The sequence below is a fragment of the Staurois parvus genome, unplaced genomic scaffold, assembly GCF_062004578.1.
Source record: "Staurois parvus isolate SC_StPar_1 unplaced genomic scaffold, SC_StPar_1.0 ptg000013l, whole genome shotgun sequence".
Lineage (NCBI taxonomy): Eukaryota > Metazoa > Chordata > Amphibia > Anura > Ranidae > Staurois > Staurois parvus.
The window spans coordinates 7,594,486-7,621,959 of NW_028317809.1; the positions used below are offsets into that span (position 1 = coordinate 7,594,486).

General features: G+C 37.2%; 1 protein-coding gene across 3 annotated transcripts in view; it reads right to left on the bottom strand.

The window, feature by feature from the left end:
- The window catches only part of ANTXR2 (ANTXR cell adhesion molecule 2), a 274,337-nt gene that overhangs the window by 70,929 nt on the left and 175,934 nt on the right, over positions 1 to 27,474 (bottom strand). For all 3 annotated transcript variants that reach the window (XM_089675449.1, XM_089675440.1, XM_089675431.1), the window contains exons 13-17: positions 22,093 to 22,188; positions 19,073 to 19,120; positions 17,449 to 17,541; positions 7,352 to 7,519; positions 3,810 to 3,890 (exon numbers count right to left, since the gene is read on the bottom strand). In XM_089675449.1, the coding sequence (XP_089531575.1) occupies positions 3,810 to 3,890; positions 7,352 to 7,519; positions 17,449 to 17,541; positions 19,073 to 19,120; positions 22,093 to 22,188 (486 nt within the window). The remainder of the gene's footprint in view (positions 1 to 3,809; positions 3,891 to 7,351; positions 7,520 to 17,448; positions 17,542 to 19,072; positions 19,121 to 22,092; positions 22,189 to 27,474) is intronic.

A 27,474-nucleotide genomic window follows, 5' to 3' on the forward strand; every position in this document is an offset into this window, starting at 1 on the left:
TGATGACCTATTAAATAATAAAGTTAGTTTACTGAACTTCATACATTCACTAAAGAAAAATCCTTTCTGAGAGCCTTTAATGCTGTTTCCATCCAGATTCTCATAAAAGCATACTGTATATTTCACTAGAAAGATTTTTTGTAACTCATCATAAAAGCATATCATAGCTCGATTGACAGTTGACATTCTTTTTTTAAGAACTTATATGTTTTTTTACTTTGTCTGTAAATTTTTCACAATTTGGTCAAGGCTTACATCAAGGCTTTTATTTTTTATTATGAATTGCAGGCTCACAAAAAAGTAAATGCAAAAATATATTTTGAGACTTTATTTGTGGATATGTACCACTACATTGTTATGTTTTCACTATTCATTTGTCTTTTTTTCTAAATAGTTTCTAAAACTATTTGATTACTGTAAAGTATACTTTAACAGCTACTTTGCTATTTTGTAGTATTCAGCATCCGGGGAGTATTATTCTTAACAGTTTATTAGACAATCTGTCATGATTAAAATATACTGAGTATTTCATGCTTATGTGTTGTTACAATTAATTCTGTGCTTGACCCTTGCAATTGCTGCACTACCCAGATTTACTGGAAATCCTGTTCTCTCTGGAGCTATAATGATCCAGCCAATGATAGCATATGGCAAACAATTTTGAATCCAATGGATGCCTGCATAGTTCAAGTACTACATAAAGTGTACTTTCATTAAAACCATCCTTGGTTATGCTGTATCAGCACAAGAAAGCAAGCATGTATTATGAGGTTTTACTGTATAGCATTTCCCAAATAGCAAAGTATCAAATTAGACATTTTGTATTGAATTTCCAGCTTTTAAGGCATCACTGATTTATACATTTGCGCAACTGTGTGTAACATAGCAAAAATACTGCATGTATTGTAATATTATTTGTACATAAAAAGAGGTGACGTTAGATTATGTAAATTCAGGCCCTGGGATCAAAATTCCCTGACAGAGTAATAGTGTACTCTATTCTAGGGTGGTGCCTGTCTATTGACATGTTTAATATATACTGTAGATGCTGCAGCAATATATTCCACAATCTTAATATCTGTAATAACACTCCCCTCACCACAAAAAAAAAAAATAGAAAAAGATCTGGATTTTCAGCTTATTTATAAGTAATTTTCAGTACCTGACTTGTGACTAAAATTTCATAATAATTTGTATACTTCTAAACAAAAATGCTAAAAGGTACTGTATGTGTGTTGTAGCAAAGAACAGTATAAAGTACTGTATGTGTTGTAGCAAAGAACAGTATAAAGTGTTACCACGTTACTGTTCTGTAGACACTGCGACTCATGTAAGTCAACATCTGTAATTCTGTAATTGCAATCGCTATTTGTAGGGCATAATCTTTATGAAATATTCCTACAAGGTAGCAAGTGTATTTCTGCACTACTTGGATGTGGTGTACACTGTAAAAATAATTTGAATGAACATTTACAACTCCTGAAGATACTGGATTAGAGATACAGACACTGAAAAAAACTATAGTACCTTTGTGTATAGTACATAATATTTGGGCAAAATACCTGTAACAATTGAACAAAATGTGCCAAAATATGAAACATAACTGAATTTTCGGAAGTTATATATATATATATCACTATTGAGGCATGGGTATATGGGCAATGAATAGTTCATTGAAGTAATATAACCTGAAGGTTACTGTGACCTCAGATGCAAAATGGCTCTATAGAGACTTTAATCATGACAGGCTTATTGAATTACTTTCTTACTTTTTTATAGTCTGTTCTGTCTCAATCACTTTTTTTCATAAGCAAAAGTTCCTAGTAATGCATCATTTATAAATTACCTTGTTAGTGCACATAACAAAACACTGCTTTGAAAACAATACCAACTCCTGCGGCAGACTCCAGCATGTTTGATGGAAACCCATCAAAAGAGTTCATGGCTTAATGGAGGCTGTTTACGTGGGGACTTCGATCTGTACCTGCTGTCCCCTGTCACTCCCTGGAAACTTGGCGGCAGATGTTGTTGCGTTAAGTTGCCTCTGAAGTGGCTTTCTGTCCTAGTCTCCTCACCACAACAGAGTCAAACTATATTAGATCTCTTTATTTGTGCCTCAGGCAAGTTTGGGAGCACAGCTGTGTCCACCCCCTCTTTACCTTTGGTGTTTAAGCCCCCCAGGCAGCAAGTGTGAGACCAAAACTGTTCTGCCACTCTTAACTACATCTGCTGACAATCCAGCAGCCTCGCTGCAGGCTGGTGAAGACCCACGCCTCTGCTCTGAACAGATGTCAGAGGCAACCTGCTAGCTCGCACCTGTATCAGCTTCCATAACCTTGCGGTTTGCCAGCTGAAAAATGTATGACTCTTAGGAATTCCATCCACAATCAAAGCCCTTTCCTGGTTTGTGACTTGACGGTGTGCGGCCTTCTCAAACATTGGGCCACACTCGATAGTAACAGAGCAGAGGGAGATTGTGCAAGTGGGGGGGGGGGGTGAAAATGTGAAGCATCTCTTGCCTTTGATACAGACTAGTTAAGCTTCAATTAATACTGTAGTCTATTGATGATTACTATAAATAAATAATACTCTGACTATTGCACATTGTTATATATTTCTGATATATTTATTCAGCTTGACAAAATGTCTAATTTTTTAGTAAAAATTAAAGATAAAAAGAAAACTGCGGGAAATTAGTTGACATTAACTAATAAATTAGTGACAATGCTTTTTTTTTTTGTCTAGAGTTTCCTGTCAGAAAAACAGGTTGCTTTCAGTCTTTTTGTGAGCAATGCTCCAAAGGCAATGATTTCATTTTTAAGTTTTATCCATCAGTGTTAAACTTATGAGTAACTCAAGGCATTTGAAATGTGGCCAGATAGCTTCTTTCTAGCTTGTGCCAAATCATGACAGATCCCACAGCCTCTCTTTCAAGTGCAGAGCACCCTGAGAATGCCACCTCTGTCCCTGCTGCTCTAATGGCATCAGTACAGCAGTCTGAAAAGTCTACAAAGAGCATGTTTTAGCTCAACAGAAAAAAAGAATAGTTTGGACAGGGAGGATTTTCAGCATTTTACAATGCAACCAATAACTAGCTTTTGCAGTGTGTTACTGATGATATAGGCAGTAAAATTTGGAATCAACAAAAAATAAATAAATAATGGAAAAAAAGAAAAGAAAAAAAAAATAATAATATATATACAGTGTATATATATATATATATATATATATATATATATATACATACACACACCTAGCTTCATATTGACTTTGGTTGGGCCCAATATTTACAAAAATAAATGGGGGCTCTGCCAAATTTTATTGTAGTGAAAAATGATTTGTCTCAGCTCTTTCTTCCTCTCTGAATACATTACCTACCCTACACTGCAAACGCTGCCTGCCTAAATTTTATTAGAAGATCCATTTTATATTACTGCGTAGTCTTCAAAAAGGCCAGCCAATAAGAAGAAGATTTAAGAAACTTTAAAACAACCACTGTACATGAAGAACACATTTTATATTGCTATGTATTTCATTTATAGTAAATAGTTTCTCAAAGGCCAGTCCACCCAACGACTTTAAGTTTTTTGGTAGGTGTTGGCGAGTTACATTATATGTCAGGGAGATGTCATAATTGGAGTGGTCAATACATATAAGAAGCAGCCAGCAGACTCCTCCTATAACTAAAATATTAGTTATGGTTAACTGACTCTTTAGGTTTTGTTTTCCAGAAGATATACTCATATATCTAAAGAATAACATTGTCATTCTGTAGGTTCAGTACAAAGGTGTATGAAATTATTGAGTACCTCATCTCCTTGCTGAGGTCGCATCAAAGAAACCCGGTCATACTGCCTTCGTAAGAGGGCCCAAAGTGCATCAAGTCGACCCTTTAAAGAGAAATGGAGTTGAGGGTTATTTGTTTAAAATAATGAGCAGCATACAGTAGAAAACCAACATATGGATTATTATAAAAAGCTGATAAAGTGATAACTAAAAAAATTAACAACTCTATGCTGACAACACACAAATCTATCTCTCTACCCCTCACCTCACCCCCTCAGTCTCCAATCGCATCACCAGCCTACTAAGTGACATATCGGACTGGATGTCACTCCACTTCCTCAAACTCAATCCTTCCAACACTGAGCTCCTAGTATTCCCCCCAGCCCGTGCCCCCCCCCACCTTCTCCATCAAGATCAACAACACAGTCATCAGTCCCACCCCTCATGCCAGGGTACTAGGTTTAATCCTAGACTCCAATCTGTCCTTTCAGCCCCAGGTCCAATCGCTGACAAACTCGTGTAGACTTCACCTTTGCAACATCTCCAAGATACACCCGTTCCTAACCTTGGAAACCACTAAGCAACTCATTCACTCCCTTATTATATCACGCCTTGACTACTGTAACTTCCTCCTCACTGGCCTACCTCACCGCAGGCTATCCCCACTCCAGTCCATCATGAATGCTGCTGGCAGACTCATTCACCTTACTAATCGCTCTGTATCTGCCACCCCTCTCTGCCAATCCCTCCACTGGCTTTCAATTGCCCAACAGATAAAATTCAAAACACTAACACTGACGTATAAAGCCGTTCATAGCACTGCCCCTAATTACATCACTGATCTTGTCTCTAAATATCATCCAAACTGTACTCTCCGCTCCTCGCAAGACCTCCTACTCTCTAGCTCCCTTGTCTCTTCCTCCCATGCTCGTCTCCAGGATTTCTCCAGGGCTTCCCCCATCCTCTGGAACTCCCTACCCCATTCTATCAGACTATCGCCTACTCTGCTCACTTTTAGGCATACTCTGAAAACCTATTTCTTCAGGGAAGCCTACCCCACCCCCAGCTAATACTGGAATCCTCTACTCTTCCAACCACTCCATCCTCCACAGTTTTACCTTTTGTACCACTATCCCCTCCCTCCTAGATTGTAAGCTCCAAGGAGCAGGGCCCTCAAATCCCTCTTGTATTGACCTGTATTGTCACTGTACTGTCTCCCACCATAATGTAAAGCGCTGAGCAAACTGTCGGCACTATATAAAGCCTGTATTATAATAATAATTATAATAATAATAATAACACATGTGAGGGTAATATTTTGTACATAACACATTGTCATCACTCCCAGAAATTCTGTGGGCCTATATGAAACAAGACATAGGTTTCACTCAAGGAATTATATATCAATGTGTTCCTATAAGAAATTGAGTTACTTCTCCTGAGCCACTAATCAGCATCAAGCACCAACTCAGTGATCACCACTTGCATCCGGGTCTCGTGCTGAGCAGCCAGCCTGATGCATTGAAAAAATGGGGTCAGCCGCTTTGCATGGATGCCATTCAGAGAATGCTTTGCATTTTCTGAATGAATAAAAGAATTCTCTGGTTGAATAAGATGGGGAGGAGAGTGGGAATGTCATGCTCTCCACCATGTCCAATCAGAGAATGCTTTGCATTAGTTCAGAAAATGCAAAGAATTCTCTGAATGGCTAATGAAATGAAAAATAGAGGAAATCTGTCCTTTGGTTGCCAATAGAGACTACAAGTGTAAAGCTGTCTGCACAGCATTTTGATACCCAATACTGTACATAATATATTAAAATGTTTTATGCTAACCATATGTATTAAAATTGTATTCACTGTGGTCACCTTGTTACGTAGTTGAACTTTTTTATCTGAAATTTGGTTATGTGAGCACATTTTTAATTGCTTTTTGTGGTTAGCATGACACATTTTTAATATTTTCTCTGAATGGTATCAAGCTGGCCATTCAGCACAGGATCCAGAAGCAAGTGGAGATCACTGGAGTAGCAGTGTCTGCTTTAGTTATTTCCAGCCTTCCAGGGCTTCAGCCAGTTATGGTACATACATAGTTGCATCTATCATTTTTGGGATACACTAGGCTTTCTTCTGGTAATACTGATTTGCAAAAATTATTTCATTTTTTGAATGCAATCTATACACATACTGTAAATATGAATGCATAAAATGCATGAAGGTCAAAAACCTTCAGCCTTTATAACCACTTTAATGCTAACAATACGAAAAAAAAGTTAACTATTGGGGTTAATAAGGGGTCAATTAAGGATATGTTTTATTAAAAGACTGCTTTAACTGATGTCATATGCAGATTAAAGGTGACAGCTTTGACCTACATCTCATTAAAAAATAAATAAAAGGAAATAATTTTTATATTGTATATATTAAGTGACACTTGCAAACCATCTGCAAGTGTAATTTCACACAGGAACAGCTGCATTTTGACAGTCTGGTGCTAGATGATATGAAGCAAGTTTTGCTGTCATTTTGACAATCAGGAGTTGCAAGTAACAGCAGCAGTGGGCATAGAGAAAGAAAGCTTAAAAGATACTGCCTGGAAGCTTTATTGAAGTTTTGTGGACATATCTAAATCAAAGATTCTCAAGTGGTTAAGAAAATCTATGCTGAGAGGGGTATGTAGGCTGCCATTGCTGATCTCTTTTTAAGGACACTATTTGTCTGGCTGGGCGGCACAGTGACTTAGTGGTTAGCACGTCTGCCGTGCAGTAAATGGGTCATGGGTTCAATTCCCAACCTCCTGCATGGAGTTTGCATGTTCTCCCTGTGCTTGCATGGGTTTCCTCCGGTGCTCCACTTACCTCCCACACTCCAAAGACATGCTGGTAGGTTAATTGGCTCCTGTCTAAATTGTACTAGTTTTATCCCTGGCCATGCAGGATCTCCTGCATGGTAGGGGTTGGGGAAAGCCCTGGCAACCTACCCTGTAAAATAATTACTAAGAGAATTCATGGAAAAAGTCCCTTACAAGTGACGGTCCATGCAATCGCCAAGGGTTGGATACGACTGACTGAATGGATAGATAGATAGATCTGTCTGGCTATCTGACTTCTTATACTTAGTCACTGCCCTAAACAAGCAAGGAGACTGAAATCAAAACTCCTGATCAACTTACTTGTTCCAGTGCTTCATAAAGTATGAAAACGACTGGCTCACCATGACAACCAGGCTAACAGCATTTTTCGGCATTTTTCGGCAAGTAATGACAGCCTCTAAAATATTTAAATACTTTAAGGAGATTCTCATCAAAGTTTTAACTGTAAAACGATTCGGGAAACAGGTGACGGTTACCCTGCAATGGTTAAACTCCTGTCTTCTTATGTTGCATCTGTCTGATTCAGCTAGCAAGCAACAAAGATGGCCAATGGGTATCCGTGACAGCTAGTCATGAAAATCCCATATTTTTTTTAGAAACATGATTCAGTTGTAGATGAGTGTATAACTTTTCATGTTGCTTTTACAGGTTTTAGGGATTTACTTCTTTGGATATATCAAAATCAGGTGCTTACCTTAATTGGAGTGTACCATTTTGTTTGATATGCTGGTGAGGTAGGTTTAGATTTGTGAGGTTTAGGTTGCATAGGCGCATCTTCTTCTTCTGGCATTGTTACAACAGCATTTTTGGCCATCTCTAATCTTGCACCTTCTTCAGTAGAGCCTTTATCACCCCAACGAACCTATAAGAGACAAGGGACATATAATACATTATACGGAGTTATAGATATTTTTTAAGAAACATAGTATTTAAAAGACATGAACCAATTTGATCAGCCAACATGCCTCTTTAGGAAAGAACCAGAAAACCTCTGTGTGGGGCTAATATATTTTAGCACATGTACAGTATTACATTAATGCACTATTTGGAGACAAAATAGGGAAACGCCTTCACTATTTGACACCCTATAGAGAAAAAAACATGCAGCAATATGGTGATAACCATGTGTAATACAGTGTGAAGCAAATAAAGTGGAACACCAGTTAAAACTGGTGGTGGTGGTGGGGATTTAACACATTTGTCAGGCTTTTATTGCTGTCTGTGTCTCTTTTAGGAAAAGTTCCTTTCTCTTCATATTCCATAGACAGAACAAGCTGTGGGAGGAACTGTGTTCCTCTTTCCTCCTATTCCTGTGATACTTGTTAACTTTTGAAAACGCCCTCAATGTCCTCAATAACAGGCATAACAGTGAATTTCCAAATGGGACATAAGCACAAAAAATAAATATCCTGAAGATATAAGCTCTTAAAAGTTAAACTATAGAACTGAACTGCATAAAAAATATAGAAACGCCAATTAATGCAGTTTCAAATTCAATAAGGAATAATACAATGTATTTTTAAATGCACTTTGTATAACCTAAATTAGACTTTAGTCTCCTCTATTCACTAAACCCTTGTAAACCCCAGTACAATAACATTCTGGGGAGGAAGAGGCAGGAGTCAATCTGGTGTGCTGCATGCACACAGGCTCACAAAAAACATGTTGAGAAAGGAAAGTGTTGTTTAAGCACTGTATGTAAGCAGAGGGGTGAATGACTACTGCTTCTTAAAGTGTTACTAAACCCAGGCCCCTGCATTCACTATATCTGTTCTCCCACAGTGCACACAACATGGAAATGCACTTATTGTAGTAAATATTAACTGCTCAATACCTTTTATAATCAGCAGTATATAGCAGTCTTGTGACTTTATCAGTGTCCCGCTGAGCACTGGTTAAAGCTTGCAGGAGGAGTTTTCATTCTCCTCTGACTGTCCTATGGGTCTGCATAACCCTTGACCCTCTGTTTGGACAGCACTGATTGGCCCTGTGCTAATCACATGCACCCTCCCAAAGAAAAGAAAACTTTCCAGCAATACACACTAAACTGAACATGTGCAGAGGGACTCCTAGAGCTCTGTTCTATCAGCAGATGGAGTGGGGACAGTAGAAGAAGGGGAGGATCAGAGAGGACAGGATCAAACCGTCTTTTTACATGATGTGGAGGATTAACCCCTTAGATTCCACAGTTAGAATACCAAGCATGATTTACTGCATATTCAGACGGATTTTACTGTTGTGGGTTTAGTAACACTTTAACTGACCAATCATAGGTAGGTGGCAGGAAGGCGACCAAACTGTACTGTCTAAAAACAGCAGAGAAAAATCAGGTCACCAGGCTGGCTGTACAGTTTGGCAGGACATAAATCTCAGACCAGAATGGACCGTAATACACATCTTTTGGCAGGTAAACAATGCCTGTACAAGTATTTTAATTGTGTATTTAGTGGTTTGCCTAGAGTTCAGCTTGTTTATTTTTTGCTTTTTTTTAGACTATTAAACATCTTTAACATAATTTCAGTAATTGCACTTTAAGACAGAATTAAAAAAGGAAGTCGCTATTATAGAATCTACTATTTAGCTCTGAATGGGGTGAAATATGCAAGGGCATGCAGGATCAGGTGGTTGAGTTTGTTCATCACACGTTTGCATAAACTTACATGAGGCTTTTAAATGGAGAGTGGTCTCCTTTTCTTTTTTTCTATCTAAAAGGAAAATTTATGGAGCTGTCAACAACGACCGCTGAGAGCCTGTACCCAGAGCCAAAGGAGTGAGTGGGATGTGTGCCTAGAGCAGTACCAAATATTTACATTGCATAATTTGAGTTATGCTTTATTTCAGCAATATTGTTTCCATTGTTCTCCTCATATGATTATTAACCAGTTTATGACAGCCTCACATATGTATGAGCAGAACTGTGACCAAGCCATCACTGACAGCTCACAGTCAAGTACTTATGCAGCATATTCTGAAAGAAGACTTTGCTCCCCTCAGAATACAATAGCTGGATAAGGGAGGTTGAGGGTAGCGCTGTATGGGTGTATATTTTTTCTAAATACTATATAGTATAGGGAGAGTACTGTTTTTTTATTATATAATTGTATGATTTTTTTTATATATGATTACGGAAATTGGTGACACCAAAATGAAATTCCTGCATACACTTAACTAGCCCTTACACTTTCGTTGCCAAAGCTGTTTTTGCATTTTTTGCAGGTTTAAAAAATAATTTTAGGCCTGAAAATTACGTAAAACTCCTAAAACATTATATATTTTTTGAAAACAGTCACCCTAGAGAATGTCACACAATATACTGTAAGTACAATGGTTTATGAAAAGCATAATTTCAGTAAAAAATACACTCAAGCTAATTTTATGGCACAGAAACTCAATATATTACCTAATTACTTTGTAAAATGTAAAATATGAGGTTGTGCCAAGTGAAGAGATCCATGTCAAGCCTTAAAATTGTGTGCACACAGGAAATGGCAACAAACTTTGGTATGCTATATATATGACAAAAGACTCTACAGGTTATCAGTTTAGAGATACCATGTATAATGGGCCTATAATCATCGCTCTCAATCTGGCATGCACAATGATATGTAACTTGTGTACAGCAATCAATGTTTTTGTGCATAGACTGTAAAAAAAAAAAAATTTGTAAAGAAAAATTTATATACAGTATATATATATAATATAAATTTTTTAACATAATGTCTCCAGTCAGTGTCTCTAATCACCACCACCCACAGTGCCCCTAATCACTGCCGCACCAGTCACAGTGTCCATAATCATAGCCACACCAGTTAGGCCCCAGGCACCAAGCTTGGATGCAGTCAGCTGTGTCCAGACTGACATATGTCCCAAGCTGCAGCTAACTGACCTATGTACGTCTACCTGCAAGCAGCAGTGGCAACTGCCAGCTCGCCATTAGTTTAAATGGACTTAATGGCCACTGCTGATTGCATAACCACAAGAATCCACACTCAGCACCAACCCAGCCATGTGAAAAGGGCCTTACAGTGTCCCTGATCATGACAACACTAGTTACAGTGTCCCTGATCACCACCACACCAGTTACACTGTCCCTGATCACCACCACAGCATTCACAGTGTCCCTGATCACTGCCACAGCATTCACAGTGTCACCCTAAGGACTTGTTCACATGTGTGATACTCTCTGAACAGCCATCCAAATTCAGATTGCTCTTCAAAGAGCATTTGACAGGTAATTGTAATGCCTCCTCACCACCTGTTTTAACCCCTTGGACTCCACACAAGAAACCCCATGCACTTGAATGTATATCGATCGGCAGGAGTACAGGGGGTACAATTCTTGTCACAGCTGCGAAGCAAAGCATATCTGCCACGGCACGCTTGCCTGTTTATTGACCACATTTCTGCCTGTTGCCTGGATGGAAACTTTGCCTGTTTGCAGACCATATCTTTGCCTGCACCTGAACTCATCTGCACATCCTGCTGACCAAGTTCCTGCAAGACACCAATCCCAGCCATCCCGTGCAGACAACTGTACACCTAGAACCACAGGAACCACAGTGAACATGGCATTTCTGGGGGTAGCCACGTACCAGTAGGCTTGGCTTGCTGGACTTATAGAAACAGGGAAGGCTTTAGGTGATGCTACACTAAGCTATATTCCCTGACCATTCGTATAGAGGCAACTATTCAAGCACATCGGTTTTGATACAATTGGTTGATTTGTGTCATACACTAGGTACAATGTCCAGCATATAATCAGTCCACACATGGAAAAATATCACACATTTGGCATCGCCATACTCAGAAGGTTTTTTGGAGTGTAGTTCTAAGTATACTCATGATGTGTTTGAGAAATATCCTAATTAACTCAAAACTTTATGTAAAAAATAATTTACATTCTAGTTCTGTATTTTCTAAAAACCTGTGGCAAAATAATTAAGTGTTCCTCTTAGAAAATACCTTGTGGTGTTTGCTTTTCGAAATGTGCTCATTTTATGGGTGTTTCCACTGTCCTGGTGCTCCAAACATGTGATAGGTAGCCAGGAAATTTGATGCATAATTTATACCTCTAGAAAGCCTAAAGGTGCTCCCTGGATTTTGGGCCCCTCGATGTGGCTAGGCTGTGAAAAAAGTCTCACACATGTGGTATCCCCATACTTGGGTGGAGTAGTAGTGTTTGGGGATTTAATTATAAGTATGCCTATGCTGTGTGTGAGCCATAATGAAAAAATGTGTGGTAAATAAAAAAAATATATTTTTTCATTTGGCGTGTAATTCTAAGTATTTATATTATGTGTGTTAAAAATATCTTATTCATTAATAACTTTGTGTAGAATAACATAATTTTCATTTTCTTTCCTGCATTTTTCAAAAAAAACTTGTGGCAAAAAAAAAAATCACATTTTCAGAAGACTCATTGTGCCTTTTAGAAACTACATTGGGGTATTTGCTTTTCAAAGTGGGGTCATTCTGCGAGTGTGTCCACTGTTCTAGTGCTCCAGGGCCTCTAAAAATGTGATAGGTAGTCAGGAAGTTAAATATGTATTTTAGGTGTAATTTATGCTTATTGAAAGCCAAAAGGCGCCCCCTGGATTTTGGACCCTTCTATGCAGTCTATGAAGTCTCACACATGTATCCCCATACTCAGGAGGCATAGAATATGTTTTTGCTTGTAAATATAAGTACTCCTATACTGTGTATGAGACATAACTTGTTAAAATGACAACTGTAGAAAAATTTTTTTTTCAATTTCTTCATTTCCCAAAAATTGTGACAAAAAATTGTAACTTCAAAAAGCTCACCATGCCTCTTACTAAACACCTTGGATTGTCTACTTTCCAAAAAGGGGGTAATTTGGGGAGGCGTAATTATACTGTCCTGGCATTTTAGGGCCTCAAGATATGACAGGCAATCAGTACATCAGGATGAATTTTCAAATGTACTGTATACTGTATATACCATAGATTCTACACTATAACATTCACACAGACTAAATAATATACACTGATCTGGGTTATTTAAGAAATGTAGCGAAATATTTATGAAGAAAGAATATTTATTTACGAAAAACTAAACCAAAAAAACTTGTTTTTTTTTTATTTTATTTGGTATTTCTTCATTTGTATAGCAAGAAATAAAAAAACCCAGTGGTGATTAAATATGAGCAAAACACCTCTATACTACATACAAGCAAAAAAAATCTGTTTTGCAGTGCTGTATAACTGAGTAATTGTCATTCAAAGTGTGACAGAGCTGACTGGCCTGGTCTGTGCACGAAGGGGGTGACAGTGTCCAGTATTGAGGTGTTCAAAGTCCTACATTGTGTGATAGCATAATAAAACTTTGAAATAAGTATGTGGTGTTGATTTTTAAAGGAAACCTACTATTTGGGTATATAGAGGAAAAGGTGACAGGGCGGGTGAGCATAGACCCTCTTCTTTTGCAGATGCTTTTTTAAATTTTCAGTTCAGTGACAGAACCACTGTAAATATAAATATGATTGCACTAGTTACTGTACAAATGTCTTCATATGTAAACATTTGCCTTTTTGTGATACATCAATATATGGTGAGAAGCAATGTCCTTCTTCTGTACAGTTGCACTGATCATGTCATGGATGAGCTTGAGACTTGAACATGGGAAGTCTGACTGAATAAGTGTATGATTAGGATTTTGCCATTAGAGTAAAAACTGTGGGTTGTGGGGGGTATAAGGTGATTTGTGAACTGGCAAGGGAACCAAAATATATATTATTATATTCAGTGACACATGGTTCCCTGGTTTAGATTATCAGAGGAATATTAAGGCTGCAGAACTTTCTAATGACACATTTATTTCCAAGATGAGGTTGCTTGAATGATCCACCTAGCCATACTATAAATACAGTATAGTATTTACTTCATCACAATATCAACCTCACAATTTTGCCCTGTTTACAACATATATGGTCACTGATGTGCAAATACAACATAACCAACATAGTGTGAAGAATTGGATGGATCATTTATGATTTTTAAATAGGAAATCTGGGATAATTATATTATAACCAATGAAAAACTGAACTACAGCTGAGAACCAAAATACACACTTGAACTTCAGATGTGAACTGTCATTTGTCAAATAATTAAGATTTCTTCTCTTATGCTTGAGGTGACAGTAGACATATTAGGACAATTGCAACAAAGCAACAGTGCTGTCTGTGATACTTTTTTTTATTTGCACTAAGATCCAAATTTGCAGGACAAGCTTTCAGTGTACGCCCCATTCTTCAATATCCAAACAGGACTAATACACAAGGTTTTAGCAGAATGTTAATAAGACAAGGAAGGAAAATGTCACAGATTTTTACCATCCTCACCAAACTACAAATACAATGTTGAGGATGTTACACAGCTCATTGAATTCTAACACACAACTACTTCACATTCAATAATGACATCTATCCTCAATGTATGGGTACTGCTATGGGAAGTAAAACGGCACCCCAATATGCAAACTTATTTATGGCTGACAACAAAAGCCATATGGAGACTTTCAAAAAACACTCAGTGTAGCACTTAAGCAAATAATTGACAATGGAGAATAATACTGTCCAATTCCTCGCCACAGTGGGGACTTGGACTTTCCTTTAAGTAATGAGGGTCACCGGGTGTAGACTGGTAAGGAGGCTCGGGGCAGAGAGCCGGCTCTTGTGGTGGAGGGATCCAGGCTGAGCTGGGATCCCTCCCCACCCTGCTGCTGCAGCTCCCAGCTCAACCCGGATCCCTCCACCTCAAGAGCCGACTCTCTGCCCTGAGCCTCCTCACCACCCTACACTCAGTGACCCGCCGACACACACATCTAACATGGAGGAGCAGCTGGCCCACCTTAGACTGGCCATCAAGGAGCAGTATAGGTCATTCTAGACCTCACTGTTTAAAGGAAAGTCTGTACATCATCCAGATATCTTAGGTGATTTATTTGGGAGTCCTGGATACATCTTCTGGGCTTGATATCTGTGTTATTTGACCAATCCTTTGGGTGGTCAAATTTTCCAGTAAGAGGCTAAGTGATTGTGTAAAAGGTGACAGAGTCTCTCTCCTTCTTGTCTCTGGCTCACTAAGCACCATTACCACTAGACCATGTGGACTTTTATTTAATGTATAATATTGGCATATAATTATTCCATTTTGGTGGGATTTTGACAGTATTATTCTCCATTGTCAATTATTTGCTTAAGCGCCACACTGAGTGTTTTTTGTTTATCTATTTCTGCCTATTTATTGTGTTAGCTGCTCTTTTTATTTGACTTGTTAAATCCTGAGCACAGGTCTTCTGTTTAATTATATAGATACTTTCGCTATATTGAGGGACAGAAGGTGAAGAAAATCTAAAAAAAAAAACATTCATTGATCAACACATTTCACCCATTAATCAAGCTAAAAATAGACTATTCAACCACACCTGTCAATTTCTTAAACACTAGATTATACATCAGGGATGACAAGCTACACCACTCAATATACAGAAAACCCACTCATAGACACAGCTATCGCCACAGTTCCAGCTCCCACACCAAGTGGGACATCACACACAGCCAGTCCATCAGATACCACTCGATATTCTTGGATACAGAAGACAGAAAACATCTCATAATACTAGCAGACTCCTTCCATAAGAAAGATTACAAGGATAAAACCAGCAATACAAGCAATAACAATGTCCTGAAAACCCCAAGAGAAAATCTCCCACAATATAAAGAGAAAAAAAACAAATAAATGACACAGCTTGTCCTGAAAATTTGGATGATAATGCAAATAAAAAAATTTCACAGACAATACTCAGCTGTAATTCCTCCTTCCTACTGTTTGAGATCTAGACACCTCTGCCAGACAGAACAGTTAGGCTAATGACTTTATTTTTCTCATGTGCAGGAAAACAGTAAGAAATTGGCCACCAGCCTACTCAGTCTGAGATCATGGACAATTGGATGATGAAGGAGCAGAAGCACTTTAGTAAGGTTTTCCCTTTGCTCCCCCTTCTTTCAGGTATATTTAGAAAAAAATGAGAATAACTGAACAGCAAAGCATAGTAGAGCCTGGATTTACTCTGACAACCTTCCCTTTAACAGGGTTGATTTAATTATATTTTCAGATACTTTTACTAGTTTATTTTACTAAAAGCATTAATTAAAAAAAAATATTACTGGCATTGAAAAGTGGTTTATTATATTTATTCAGCTTTCATTATACAGGTAATACTACCATTTAAATAATGTATCTTTATTTTGTAATGTAAAATGCAACTTAATGCTATTATGTATGTTCTAAAGGGATTAAAATACCCTTTTTAAATAGTAAGTATTAAGTACTAAGTAAGGATTCTCAGTTAAATATTTCTACTCTGTCCAATTTTGGACAAAGATAATTTAATCTTCTATTTTTCAAAGTGGCTTTGTTTTTTACAGATTTCATTAATGAGAAGGTTAGTCCATAAGGGGCTTTTTGTTTTTGACCATTCTCATAAAATTGACTGTGCCTGAAACTAATTTTTTCCATAATTCTAAAACAAAGCTCTACACACAAGTGTAACGGAAATAGCATGTTGTAATCTCATCTGATGTACATTTTAAATGAAAAAAACAAAGGACATTCTTTCATAAACTCTTTATGAGGGAATGACAAACTGATGGCATAAGGACATGGTCTACAACACACTGCAACTTAGCCATTGCAGCTCTGTCAGGAAGTTTTGTACTATTGCTGCAGCTTTCTTTTTATCAATACGATTCAGAACTGAGTAAAACTAATACAGAACACTTTGTTTAACTTGGTATTTTCATTTATATGTATTATCTAATCAGCTTTAAAACAGTACAGAGAGAGGTAGATGGCAGTGCTCAATGTAAAGCATTTCAGATACTTTGTTGACAAATTACAGGGAATGCTTTATCAAAACCTATAATAACCAATCAGAATTTATTCAGTTGAAGCTGAACTTTGATCTGTTTCTCTGCTTTCCCCCTCCCCCCACGACATCAACATGCAAAGGTAACTTTAAATAAAACCTTTCCATTGCCTTACATACCTTATTTACTTATTTCAGACCTAATTACATCATTACTGGGTCTCTTTGTTTCTCTATTCAATACTGGATGAACATGGCCAGTGGGAAAGGCCATTAGGGTGCTGTGTTTCACAAAATCACAGCATCTATCTCAGTACTGATAAGTAAAAATAATTATTATATGTTTTGGTTAAATAATAATATTAAGTGTTTATATGCTAGAGTTAGCCAATTGCAGTACGGGTGAGAAGCATGTACAACTGTGCAAGACTAAAGGTTGGAATTCAGCATTAACAAATGTAAAACTGATCTATGATTGGTCAAACACAACACAACAATGCACAACATTGCCACTTGTGCTGTGTTATTAATTAGCAGTTTCTCCATGCATTTTGTTATTTTTAAATTCAAATAAAGGTAACAGTTGAAAACATCCTATTAGAAGCTTGAAAATATTTTCTTAACCCTAGCGTGCTGGATCTTACAGTGTGTCTTTCCATTACAATATACTGTATAATAAAGATAAGGCAGGATCATGCAAAGGAGGATGGCCCAACAACATAGCATGCTATGAGGGTAAACAGATCAAGATTTGTCAAGGTCTGCAACAATCCATTTCTAGTTACTGAATTATTAAGTAAATAGTAAACCTGGTCTTTATAAAGCTGATAATACAATGTATTCTTAACAACAGGTATAAAAAAAATGTGTCTACAGAGAAACAAGAAAGATAATGTTACAAACCTCCATTCTCTTAATGCCTCCAACACCCCGGCCCCCGTAATAACTAGCATCAACTGTGGGCCATTTCTTGTTAGGTGTAGGTGATTCTGGTTCCTATGTACATAAAAATACAGACAGATGATTTTCACACTGTATTCAAAATTATCATCAATGTATCAAACGCAATTTGCACCATTTTAAAAATAAGTATTTTGCTTATGTATTTAATTTGAATAGCACAAAACACATTTTCTTTTTTAGTTTTTGTTGATGGGCTTACAATTTTATTTTTGTGTGGTAGACTTGTCTGGTATTTCCTTTACCTTTGAGCATTATGTAATTAGTGCTGTAATTCCCCAATCTCCATGCACTCATGTCTCGCAAGCAAAGGAATACAATCAAGAAGAGATTTCTTTCCAAACTTGACTATTTAGTGTTGCCTGCCACAGTTAATGTATCACTCTAAAGAGGTTTACTGGTAACTCATGCCATGCAGAATGCACCACTAGAGGAAAACAATTTGATCAGACCCACTTCATTTTGAAATTCCCAATTTAGTACAATCACAAAACACTAAGCACAAAAAAATGCTACTTCTCTATATTTTACTGATATATAATATGAAGTTTAATGTTTACCACATCCCACCTGGCCTATAGCAACTTGAGGACTTTCGCTGCGGGTGCGATCCTTCACTGGCTGTGTCCACAGAACACAGCTGATGACTGATCAGTGATGCCAGTACCATGTGATAACTTTGACCAATTACAGCAGATCACATGACATGACAATTGTAAACAATGAATGGCTTTGATTCATGCCATTCATTGTATACAATTGTGTTGCTAGCTGTGATTGGTCACAGTGATCACATGGTACAGACATGTCCAATCACAGTCCATCTGTGCCATGTGATTGGCTGTAGCCAATCACAGCTAATGACACCAAAACACACTGAATGGATCAATTTCATTCAGTAAAATGCGTGCTTATATCACTTCCCCAGATTAGGTAAAATTATATTTCTCTGGTCTCAGTGTGTTAAAAAATTAAAAAAAAAATGTAACAAAAAGAAGACAAATGTGTCACCAGTCAGTGTCCTTGATTACCTCCACAAAATTGTGAACATTTTTTTTAATTCCTTTTTTTCCAAACAATTATGACAAAAAACTTCAAAAAAACTTCCCATTCCTCTTACTAAATACATTGGACTGTCTATGTTCCAAAAAGGGGTAATTTGGAGGATATTTGTACTGTACTGACATTTTTGGGCCGTCAGTACATATGGGTTGGTTGATTTTCAGATACATATCATAGAATGTGGACTCTATAACTTTCCTACAGACTAAATAATAAACACTGATTTGGGTTATCTTTACCAAAGGAATGTAGCAGAATACATTTTGACCTAAATTTATAAACAACAATTATTTATTTGCAAAATTTCATAACAGAAACACGTGTTTAATTTTTCAAACTGTTTTGCTCTTTTTTTGTTTATTTAGCAAAAAATAAAAACCTGGTGGTGATTAAATACCACCAAAAGAAAGCTCTATTTTTGTGAAAAAAAATGGTACAAATTTAGTTTGGGTACAGTGTTGCATCACTGCGCAATTGTCATTCAAAGTGCAAAAACCTAGCGTACCTCTTCAACTGGTGCTGGTGGTGGAGGTGGAGGGGGATCCTTGATAACCTAGAAAAAGTAAATAGAAACATGAATCCAAACTGAATTTTCCAAAACCTACCATGCCTGAAAAGTTGCATTTAACCCACTCCAAACTGCATCCCAACTGAAAGGTAAGTCCACTCACAGCTGATTACAGAGGATGCAATTCAGCAGTGTAGTTTTTGTGAAACAATATCAAAGATGTTTGCAATTAATGATATCTCTCTGCTATCATAACAGGCCACAAGCAATTGTTGTTTTATATGAAGATTTAGCCGGAGGCAGTTCAGCACAGTAATAACATGAATAAATATCCCATACAGAGTGACCAACTGTAGGGGCATATAATAGGCTCCTATGTCCCACGTCCTATAAGATTAAATATAATAATTAAAACACATAAAGCAAAGGCCAATTGCGGACTTTAGAGGCACTGCAACAAATATATTTTTAAAAACACTTTATTATAGGAATGTATACCATACACATCAGTTACATACATGTTGTCCCTCTAATAATACAAGACTCCCTTAGAGGGGGGTAGGGTATTCTATGCTGGTTACAAAATTCTTCAAATATTTTTTTTTTCATTAAAATTGACACAAATGTACCGTATCCCGGTAAAGATATCTATCTTTACCGGGATACGGTACATTTGTGTCAATTTTAATAAGAAAAATATTTGAACAATTTTAGCCAAGATCTAAAAACAGGTTTATAATACATAATTTTTATTTACAATATGAAATGTTAATTTTTGTTTTTAATAAATCTATATTAATTTTTAATAAAAAATGAGGTTTGCTTTGCAGTATGATTGTGGATTTCCAACATATAACTATTTGAGCAAAACTGCTGTTAAATTTGAAGAGGCACGCTGTAATACTGTACTGTAATTGAAGTCAATGTAACAATTTTCTTACTGTAGCAAGAATGGTGATTGGTGATGTTTTCAATAACTGTGGCTTGTATCCAGTACCAGGACAATGTGCTCTAGCACTGAAAATGAAGATCCTGATATGCCTCTCCCCCCCATCCCAAGGTGAGGCTACTTGAAGAGATGTGCTGCCTCTGCTTTAATATGTTTGATAGTGGTAGGATCCTGCCTGTCTGTCCACACATGCAGCTGTTGGGTCAGCATAGGGTGCATAAATGACAGATATTGTGCACCAGTCCAAAGTTATACAGTCCATAGAAAACAGAACAGGGAAGGGAAATTTTCCACAGCATGTATGCAGTGCCAAGACAGACAGTAGGCATGGCTTTATTTTTCATCAATTTGTCCCTTTTATAAAGATATTAAATTGATATCTTTGGTAAAAGCACAATTATTTAAAAATGAAATAATGCATTTGGTTTAATTTCTTGCATTCTGTATGTAGAAATCTAAATGAACGAATGATTTAAAAGTTGTGTACAAATTAAAAAAAAATCTTAAAAAAATAGCTAAAGGAGAAAAAGAATCTAACAATAACTAATCTGGTTTAACTTATTTTTTTACAATTACAGGTTTTTTGTAACTGAAGTTATGCGCAGACCAAAGGATACATGGTAAACAACAAATATTGTAACAATAATATTACAGTGTTTTTATAAATGAAGTCTGCAACAGCTGTTTGCAGCCTTCATTCATTCAACAGTCACTGTGAGACAAAGCAGGACTATGCACAGCAAAATATGCTGGTAAAGCTGCTTTTCCAGTGTAATGCAAAATCATGTGGCCCCAGGGGCGGACTGACCATTTGGAAACTCGGGCACTGCCCAAGGGTCGGGGGTCAGTAGGGGGCCCCATGAGATGCCCCTGGTACTTTTTTCATAGTCTTTTTTGAGTTTGGGCAAGGACACAGGGGCCCCATGATCCCCTATTGCCCGGGGGCCCCATGATTTGTCAGTCCGCCCCTGTGTGACCCATTTGTGCCTTCACCCCCATTTACTGCAGCAATCCCCAAGTCTCATTTATGTGTTTGCATAGACTCAGTCCTGCTATCATCTGAAATTCTGTTTTTAGCAACTGTGCTAGCTGTTCCTAAAATTCTTGTTCCAGATTTATCTATTTAAGAACGGTATCTATATTTCCATGTGTTCTTCACTGTAACAGTAATTCCTATACCTAACAAATTTAAAGTGCATTCTGTTTTAGCTGGAAGCAGCTTGTTTTAAATATACATACAGTATGATAGAAGGAAATAAGCAAGACTGCAATTTTAAACACACAGGAAGATGATGAAACAGGAGATAATTACAAAATGATTTCATTTACTTTTTTTAAACATTGAAAACACGTAAAACAATAACCGCAGCTTATGTATGCATTACCAGTAGATTTTTGTTTATGAGTGCTTTTAGAGACAAATGATGATTGCTTTGATGTTGATTTATTTGCCCAGCTTGAATAACAAATTAAAAATTGCATTCATGATAATCTGGCTACACTTAAGATATCTAAATGCAAACGCTGTGCATCAAAAAAGTACATACCCTCTATAAGAGATTACAAAAGCTACAAATGTTAAAACTATTAGCACTAGTCTGCAAGACAGTACTATGGAAATACAACCATCAGCAGTAGGCTAAAACACATTCAATTATAGATTAAATGGAATATTGTTTTATATCTAAAAGAAATGTAATATTTTTTTGCAGTGGATTAAAATATAACAGATGAAAGACTATAATGGACTACGAACCACCAATTTCATTTGTAGTGCATTTCTAAAATATTTTAGTGGGAATGGACCAGGTAATGCTTTACTGTTAAGCTGTTAACTGCTACGACTGTCTCTTCTAAAACATAAAGGCAATGATTTTAGGGAATTTGTAAACATCTGGCTCATCACTTGTGTTCAAGACACCATATGCAGGACAATTTTTATTTACTGTCTTTTTATTGTCTCTTTCCTGGCACCATCATAAACTCAATGATAATGGTTTATCTTTTTTATGCAGGAAAGAAATACTAATAATATTTTAGTATATATTTATTTACATTTATTACTTACCACTTTGCAGCAGAGGGGCCAAAACCACCAAAATAATGCAAGAGCAATAAGGAGCAATATTATAAGTATCGCAATGACAACAGCCAAACCACTGCCCTGTGAATAAATAATAGAAAATTAAAAATATAATCATAAATTATATAATATAAATTTCAATCTTAACTAGCTAAATACTTAGATCACCAGTCAAAAATAAATTACATACATGTAAAAAAAAAAACTAGAGCAGCTGCAACTATATTGATGTGTTTGCAATTGATTGTTTTCGTATCATGAATAAATCATAACTAAACCCAAGAACAAAAACGTAATATATTGCATTCTACCAGTCCTTATATACGGTGGGTGCATTAGTCTTCTTTTTTCAGGCTAGGAACATTTACAACAAGTATCTGTATCTGCAGAACTGCACACACAAATATACATTTTACCCAGTCCTTATAAAATTCAAACAGTTGCTGCAGACCCTTGACAATTTTCCAGATGCAATCACGATCCAAGAATACCATTTTTCTTTTTCCAACCAAAAGTTTATTGACATTAATAGGAAGAAGAACATGCCGAGTATTTTACATTATCAGGATTCAGATAGAATATATGACATGGTTTGTGTCTTAATATATTAACATCTGACATCATGAAGCATTGAAGATATTATGATAGCCCTTTGTCAAGAGCAAGTGCTGTTTCAATATTCGGATATAGAAACATGTCAGGAAATGAAAGATTATTCAAGAGCAGAAGTTCAACTAATATGTAACAGTATATAATCTTCAGAATATTCACCATCTCAACATTTTGTAACTTATTGAAGAGTGCTATAATTGGGGGTCAAAGCTTGAAAGAGCGTAGATTGATCTTATTACAGAGGAATCGCCAATTTGGTAGTGTTTGTGACCAGCACTTACACTGCATATATAGTCTAGCTGGGTGTCAGAGAGAACAAGCGGGGAATGGGGAAGGATAAAATGATAGGATAAGAATACCAATTTTAAAAGAGAAGTATGGGATTTTATTTTTCAATACATACTTACCTAGATGGATGCAGCATCCATCCAATGCTTCATTTGTCCCCTGCCAGCTCTACGTGTGAGAACTCAGTGATCATCTAACCGCTGATCACTAAGTTCTCACATCAGCTGTGATACCAACCATCCTTCCTGGCTATACTTTCCCAGGATTGATCATATGGAATTGCATCATCAAGCACAATGACAACGTCAGAAGTGTTACAGAGCACACCATTTTAACACTGCATTTGATGGTGCAAACTTTCTGTTAGTGTTCATTCGATGTTATGTTTCATTACAGTCAAATTCATAATACCATGGGCAGTGATCACTTGACTTTGTGTTCTTGGTGCTATGAAATCTGAAGCCCAAAAATATTCTTCATTTTTAAACGTATTTGTGAATATGCAGGCTATTATAACAGAGTTCCACTCACTCTGTAAAAAAAATAAAAGCCAGCAGCTACAAAAACTGTAGCTGCTGACTTTTAAAAAACAGCCACTCACCTGTCCCACGACCACCGCAGCCCGTTTCACCGGCTGTCCTGTATTCCAGGAGGCCGGCATCTTCAGTGTGGGCACCAGGCCGTGACAGCTTGCGGATTCACAGCCGGGTGTCCACTGCGCGAGTAGCGCTGCGCTTCATGAATGGTGCTGTAGTCTTCTGGGACCTGTCACGTGTCCCACAAGACTTCGGGGAGGGAGAGTAGGAGGACAACCTTTGTTTCTGATCGCCTAGGTGAATGCAGCAGAAGTGGGAGCATGTACCTGTCAAATTTGGGTACCTGTTCCACCCCGCACCCCAAAGGTGCCAATCCTTAATGGGGAGTGGGGGACCAATTTTTAAAGTGGAACTTCCCCTTTTGGGTGGAACTCCACTTTAACATCCTGAAAAAGTACCCGGAAGATGTTTTCATTTATATGTTGTGAGGACGCATGCACCTATGGGTTTTCAAGCATGTGTTGGGTAACTGTGCTGCATTACAAAGGAAAAACAGTAACACATGATCATCAGTGTGGTACACTTACAGCTGGTCACTTGTTTTTTTTTGTAGAAGGTAAGAGCATGTAAAAGTTTTTTACAGGATTGCTTGCAATTATAATGTATCCACACTTTCTCAAGTGTAGATAGTGCTGTTATGTGTGATCCTCAGATAGCTTTATGAGTGCTTACTTAATGCAAGAAAAGAAGAGAGAACATCTATTTGTGCTCTACTGCTGTTTCCTATTTATTGTTACTAAATTGTCTGACTTCAGTTCAGTGTTTTACGTTGCCTGCCATGCCTTTCATGGCACTATCCTTTGTTTCTTTTATCTTCTAACAGTCCATTTCTATACATTGGCAGCTTATACACTTTTACCAGATTTTTTTACCTTTTTATGTACTGAATATGAAATGGGGTCTGTGGAAGAACTATTGCCTGATTCTGAGCATGTGAAAGCTGTAATACAAGCACCTGCTCTATCTGACTTTAAGACCTTACAACCTTACATGCTTTCTTAGGTCATACATGATAGTATTCCAAAGGTTTTCCCAATTATGACAAAGCACTACTTTGTCAAAATGCAAGCATGGTCTGGCTGGACCACCCAGCACAGCTTAGAAACAGTTAAACAGTTTATCATGTGCAGTCTACTGCTAGCATTATTTGATCCTTCTCTACCTGCTATTGATACTACAGATGGCCTTGGTGTAGTCCTTACATAATTCCATATAGACCAGATAGAAAAAACCGTTGCCTTTGCATCCAGAACCCTTACAAAATCAGATAAAAGTAGGAAAAGAAGCCATAGCAAGTGTTTGGGCAACTGAAAAATAGATAGCAGTGGGGTTGACAGTTTACCATGCAGGTCGATCATATTTCTTTAACTACACTACAAGGACACTGGGGTGAGCAAGAATGTGTACAACCAGATGGTCAGAAAGGCTACTCAAACTAAATAATACAATATTATAACCAGAAACCAGTAATTATAACCAGTTTTGAAAAATGTTACTGCTGATTGCTTGCTATGGTTGCCCTTACCCATAGCTCTTAGTACACAAGTTGAGATTTTAAAGTCATTGCATTTACTGATGCAATGCAGATTTGGCATCTGAGTTGAAACAAGTTTGTCTTGCATGCCCAATACAATTATCATAACAGGACATTTTACAAAGCAAATGGCAAAACCAGACAATAAACTTTGCCCAATTCTATGGCTTTACTACAGCATTATACTGTACATGAACTGCCTTTAGCTGGTGGCTATGCATATTGTCTGTGCATCTCGATGCTGACTAGTTTCAGAGACCTTGAGAGCAGCCTATACAACTTGCACATCAGAGTCACCAAGGAATTGTAAGAACAAAACAACAACATTAATTATACTGGCAGCCAGGCATAGATGCCCAAGTGATAACTACCATTCCATTTTGTGTTTTGTTGTCAGAGTCATGACAAATCATCTGTCACACAAACTGCACCACTCCATCCAGTCCAACTTCCATATTCTGCTGGGGAGAAGCTTGCTATTGATATTCTAGGTCCTTTCACAGAGGCACCTGGGGACTTCTGGATTGCCATACCATTAATAGATCATAACAGTAAATGGACAGAAATTGCATATATCTCAAATATAAAATCTACTACTGTCATTATGTTTCTATCCACAATCTTCAGCAGGGAAAGTAACCCAGAAGAACTAACATCTGACAATGGACCACAATTTGTTTCATCCTTGTCTGAATACTTCCCAAGAGAGAGAAATTTTGTGCATAGGAAATTCTCATTTTATTACCCTCAAGCAATAAGAGAGAGGACTGCTCAAAATCAACAAGATAAGAAAAGGCATATAGAGATTGGAAACATCTGATTAGGGTGGCAAGTCACTGGGGATCTCACAACTATCAAATGTCTAATGGATGCATATTAAATGCCTGTTTTTTTTAGCTTGATAGGCAAAACTCTTCAGATGTTTAATTTGATGAAGGCTTTCCTATTATTCTTACTGATAACAACCAAATAATATTTTTAGAGATGATGCAGGGTGCAACATCTAAATAAATCTAGATGAAAGAAACCAAGAATCCAGCCCCCCCCCCCCCCCCAAAAAAAGAAGAAAAATATGGATTTTTGAATGCACCACAAAAAGAAAATATGTTCAGAAAAAATATAACTTTACAGCACATATATGTAGAATGCATTAGCATATGTAGAACATCTAAAATCCCTATCCCATATTGGGATTTAGCCATTTCTCCATATTCAACTGCCACATAATTTTTTAAAATCAGAATTATGTTTATTAATGGTCACACTATTTATCAATATTCACATTTGTTGATACAATGAGCATAGATTGACAAATTTCCAGGACTCCTTGTTTCAGAGCAGCAAGCTCACGCCATTGTATCACTATACAGTATCTCATAACAACATTTATGAAGATGGTGAACACAAGTTCTTCTGCTCAAGATCCACCATGTTGCAGAGTGGTAGACCCAAGGTGTTTCACAGCTAGTAAGCCTGCTTCCTCAGGGGTATAATAAGAAAAGATCTATAACAAATACAAAAGATATACACACTGAAAGGACTAATATTGATACTTCCATTTAAACAGCAGTATCTTCAAATAGGAGTAAAGCTCTCAAGCAACGAATGTTATCTTACCGATTGGCATGAGCAAGGAGTTCCCCACAGGGACTGTTACACAGGCCCAGGCAGTATAGCCCTCCATATACTGTCAGGCACTGGAATGCAAAAGAGGCTCCAGAAGCACCACTAAGACAAAAATCGTATCAAAAAGCAAAGAATCAGTCTTGTGATGTGTTTTTCTTTAAACCTACACGCCAAAGTGTCTCAAATACAGTGAAGCTAGTTGCCTGTTTCAACTGAGGCACATTCTACAGAAAAGCTGGAATCTACTTACCGGTGATAATATAGTGGCTAAATACATTTGGGACCACCCTGAGGTGGGATACAGACACAGCAGATCTATCAGTGATTGAGTAGTGCACAGCCATTAAGCCATTGTGTGGATGGAGACAAAAGTGGTGTATGCTAAAACTGGAGAGTGCGAACTCTGGTTCAGCTGTGCATGGTAGCCAATCAGCTTCTAAGTTCAGCTTGTTCAATTAAGCTTTGACAAAAAAAAACCTGGAAGCTGATTGGTTTCTATGGAGAGCTGCACCAGATTTTGCACTTTCCAGTTTTAGTAAATCAAACCCTATGTAAGGGTTTAGTTACTAAAGGCAAATAGATTGTGCATTTTGCAAGTGAAATTGCACTCATTTTCCCAAGAGCATAGTAAATGGGGTAAAGATCTGCTGATTTCCATTATCCAATCATGTGCAAGCAAAAATACTGTATTAAAAATATTTCCTTAAAACC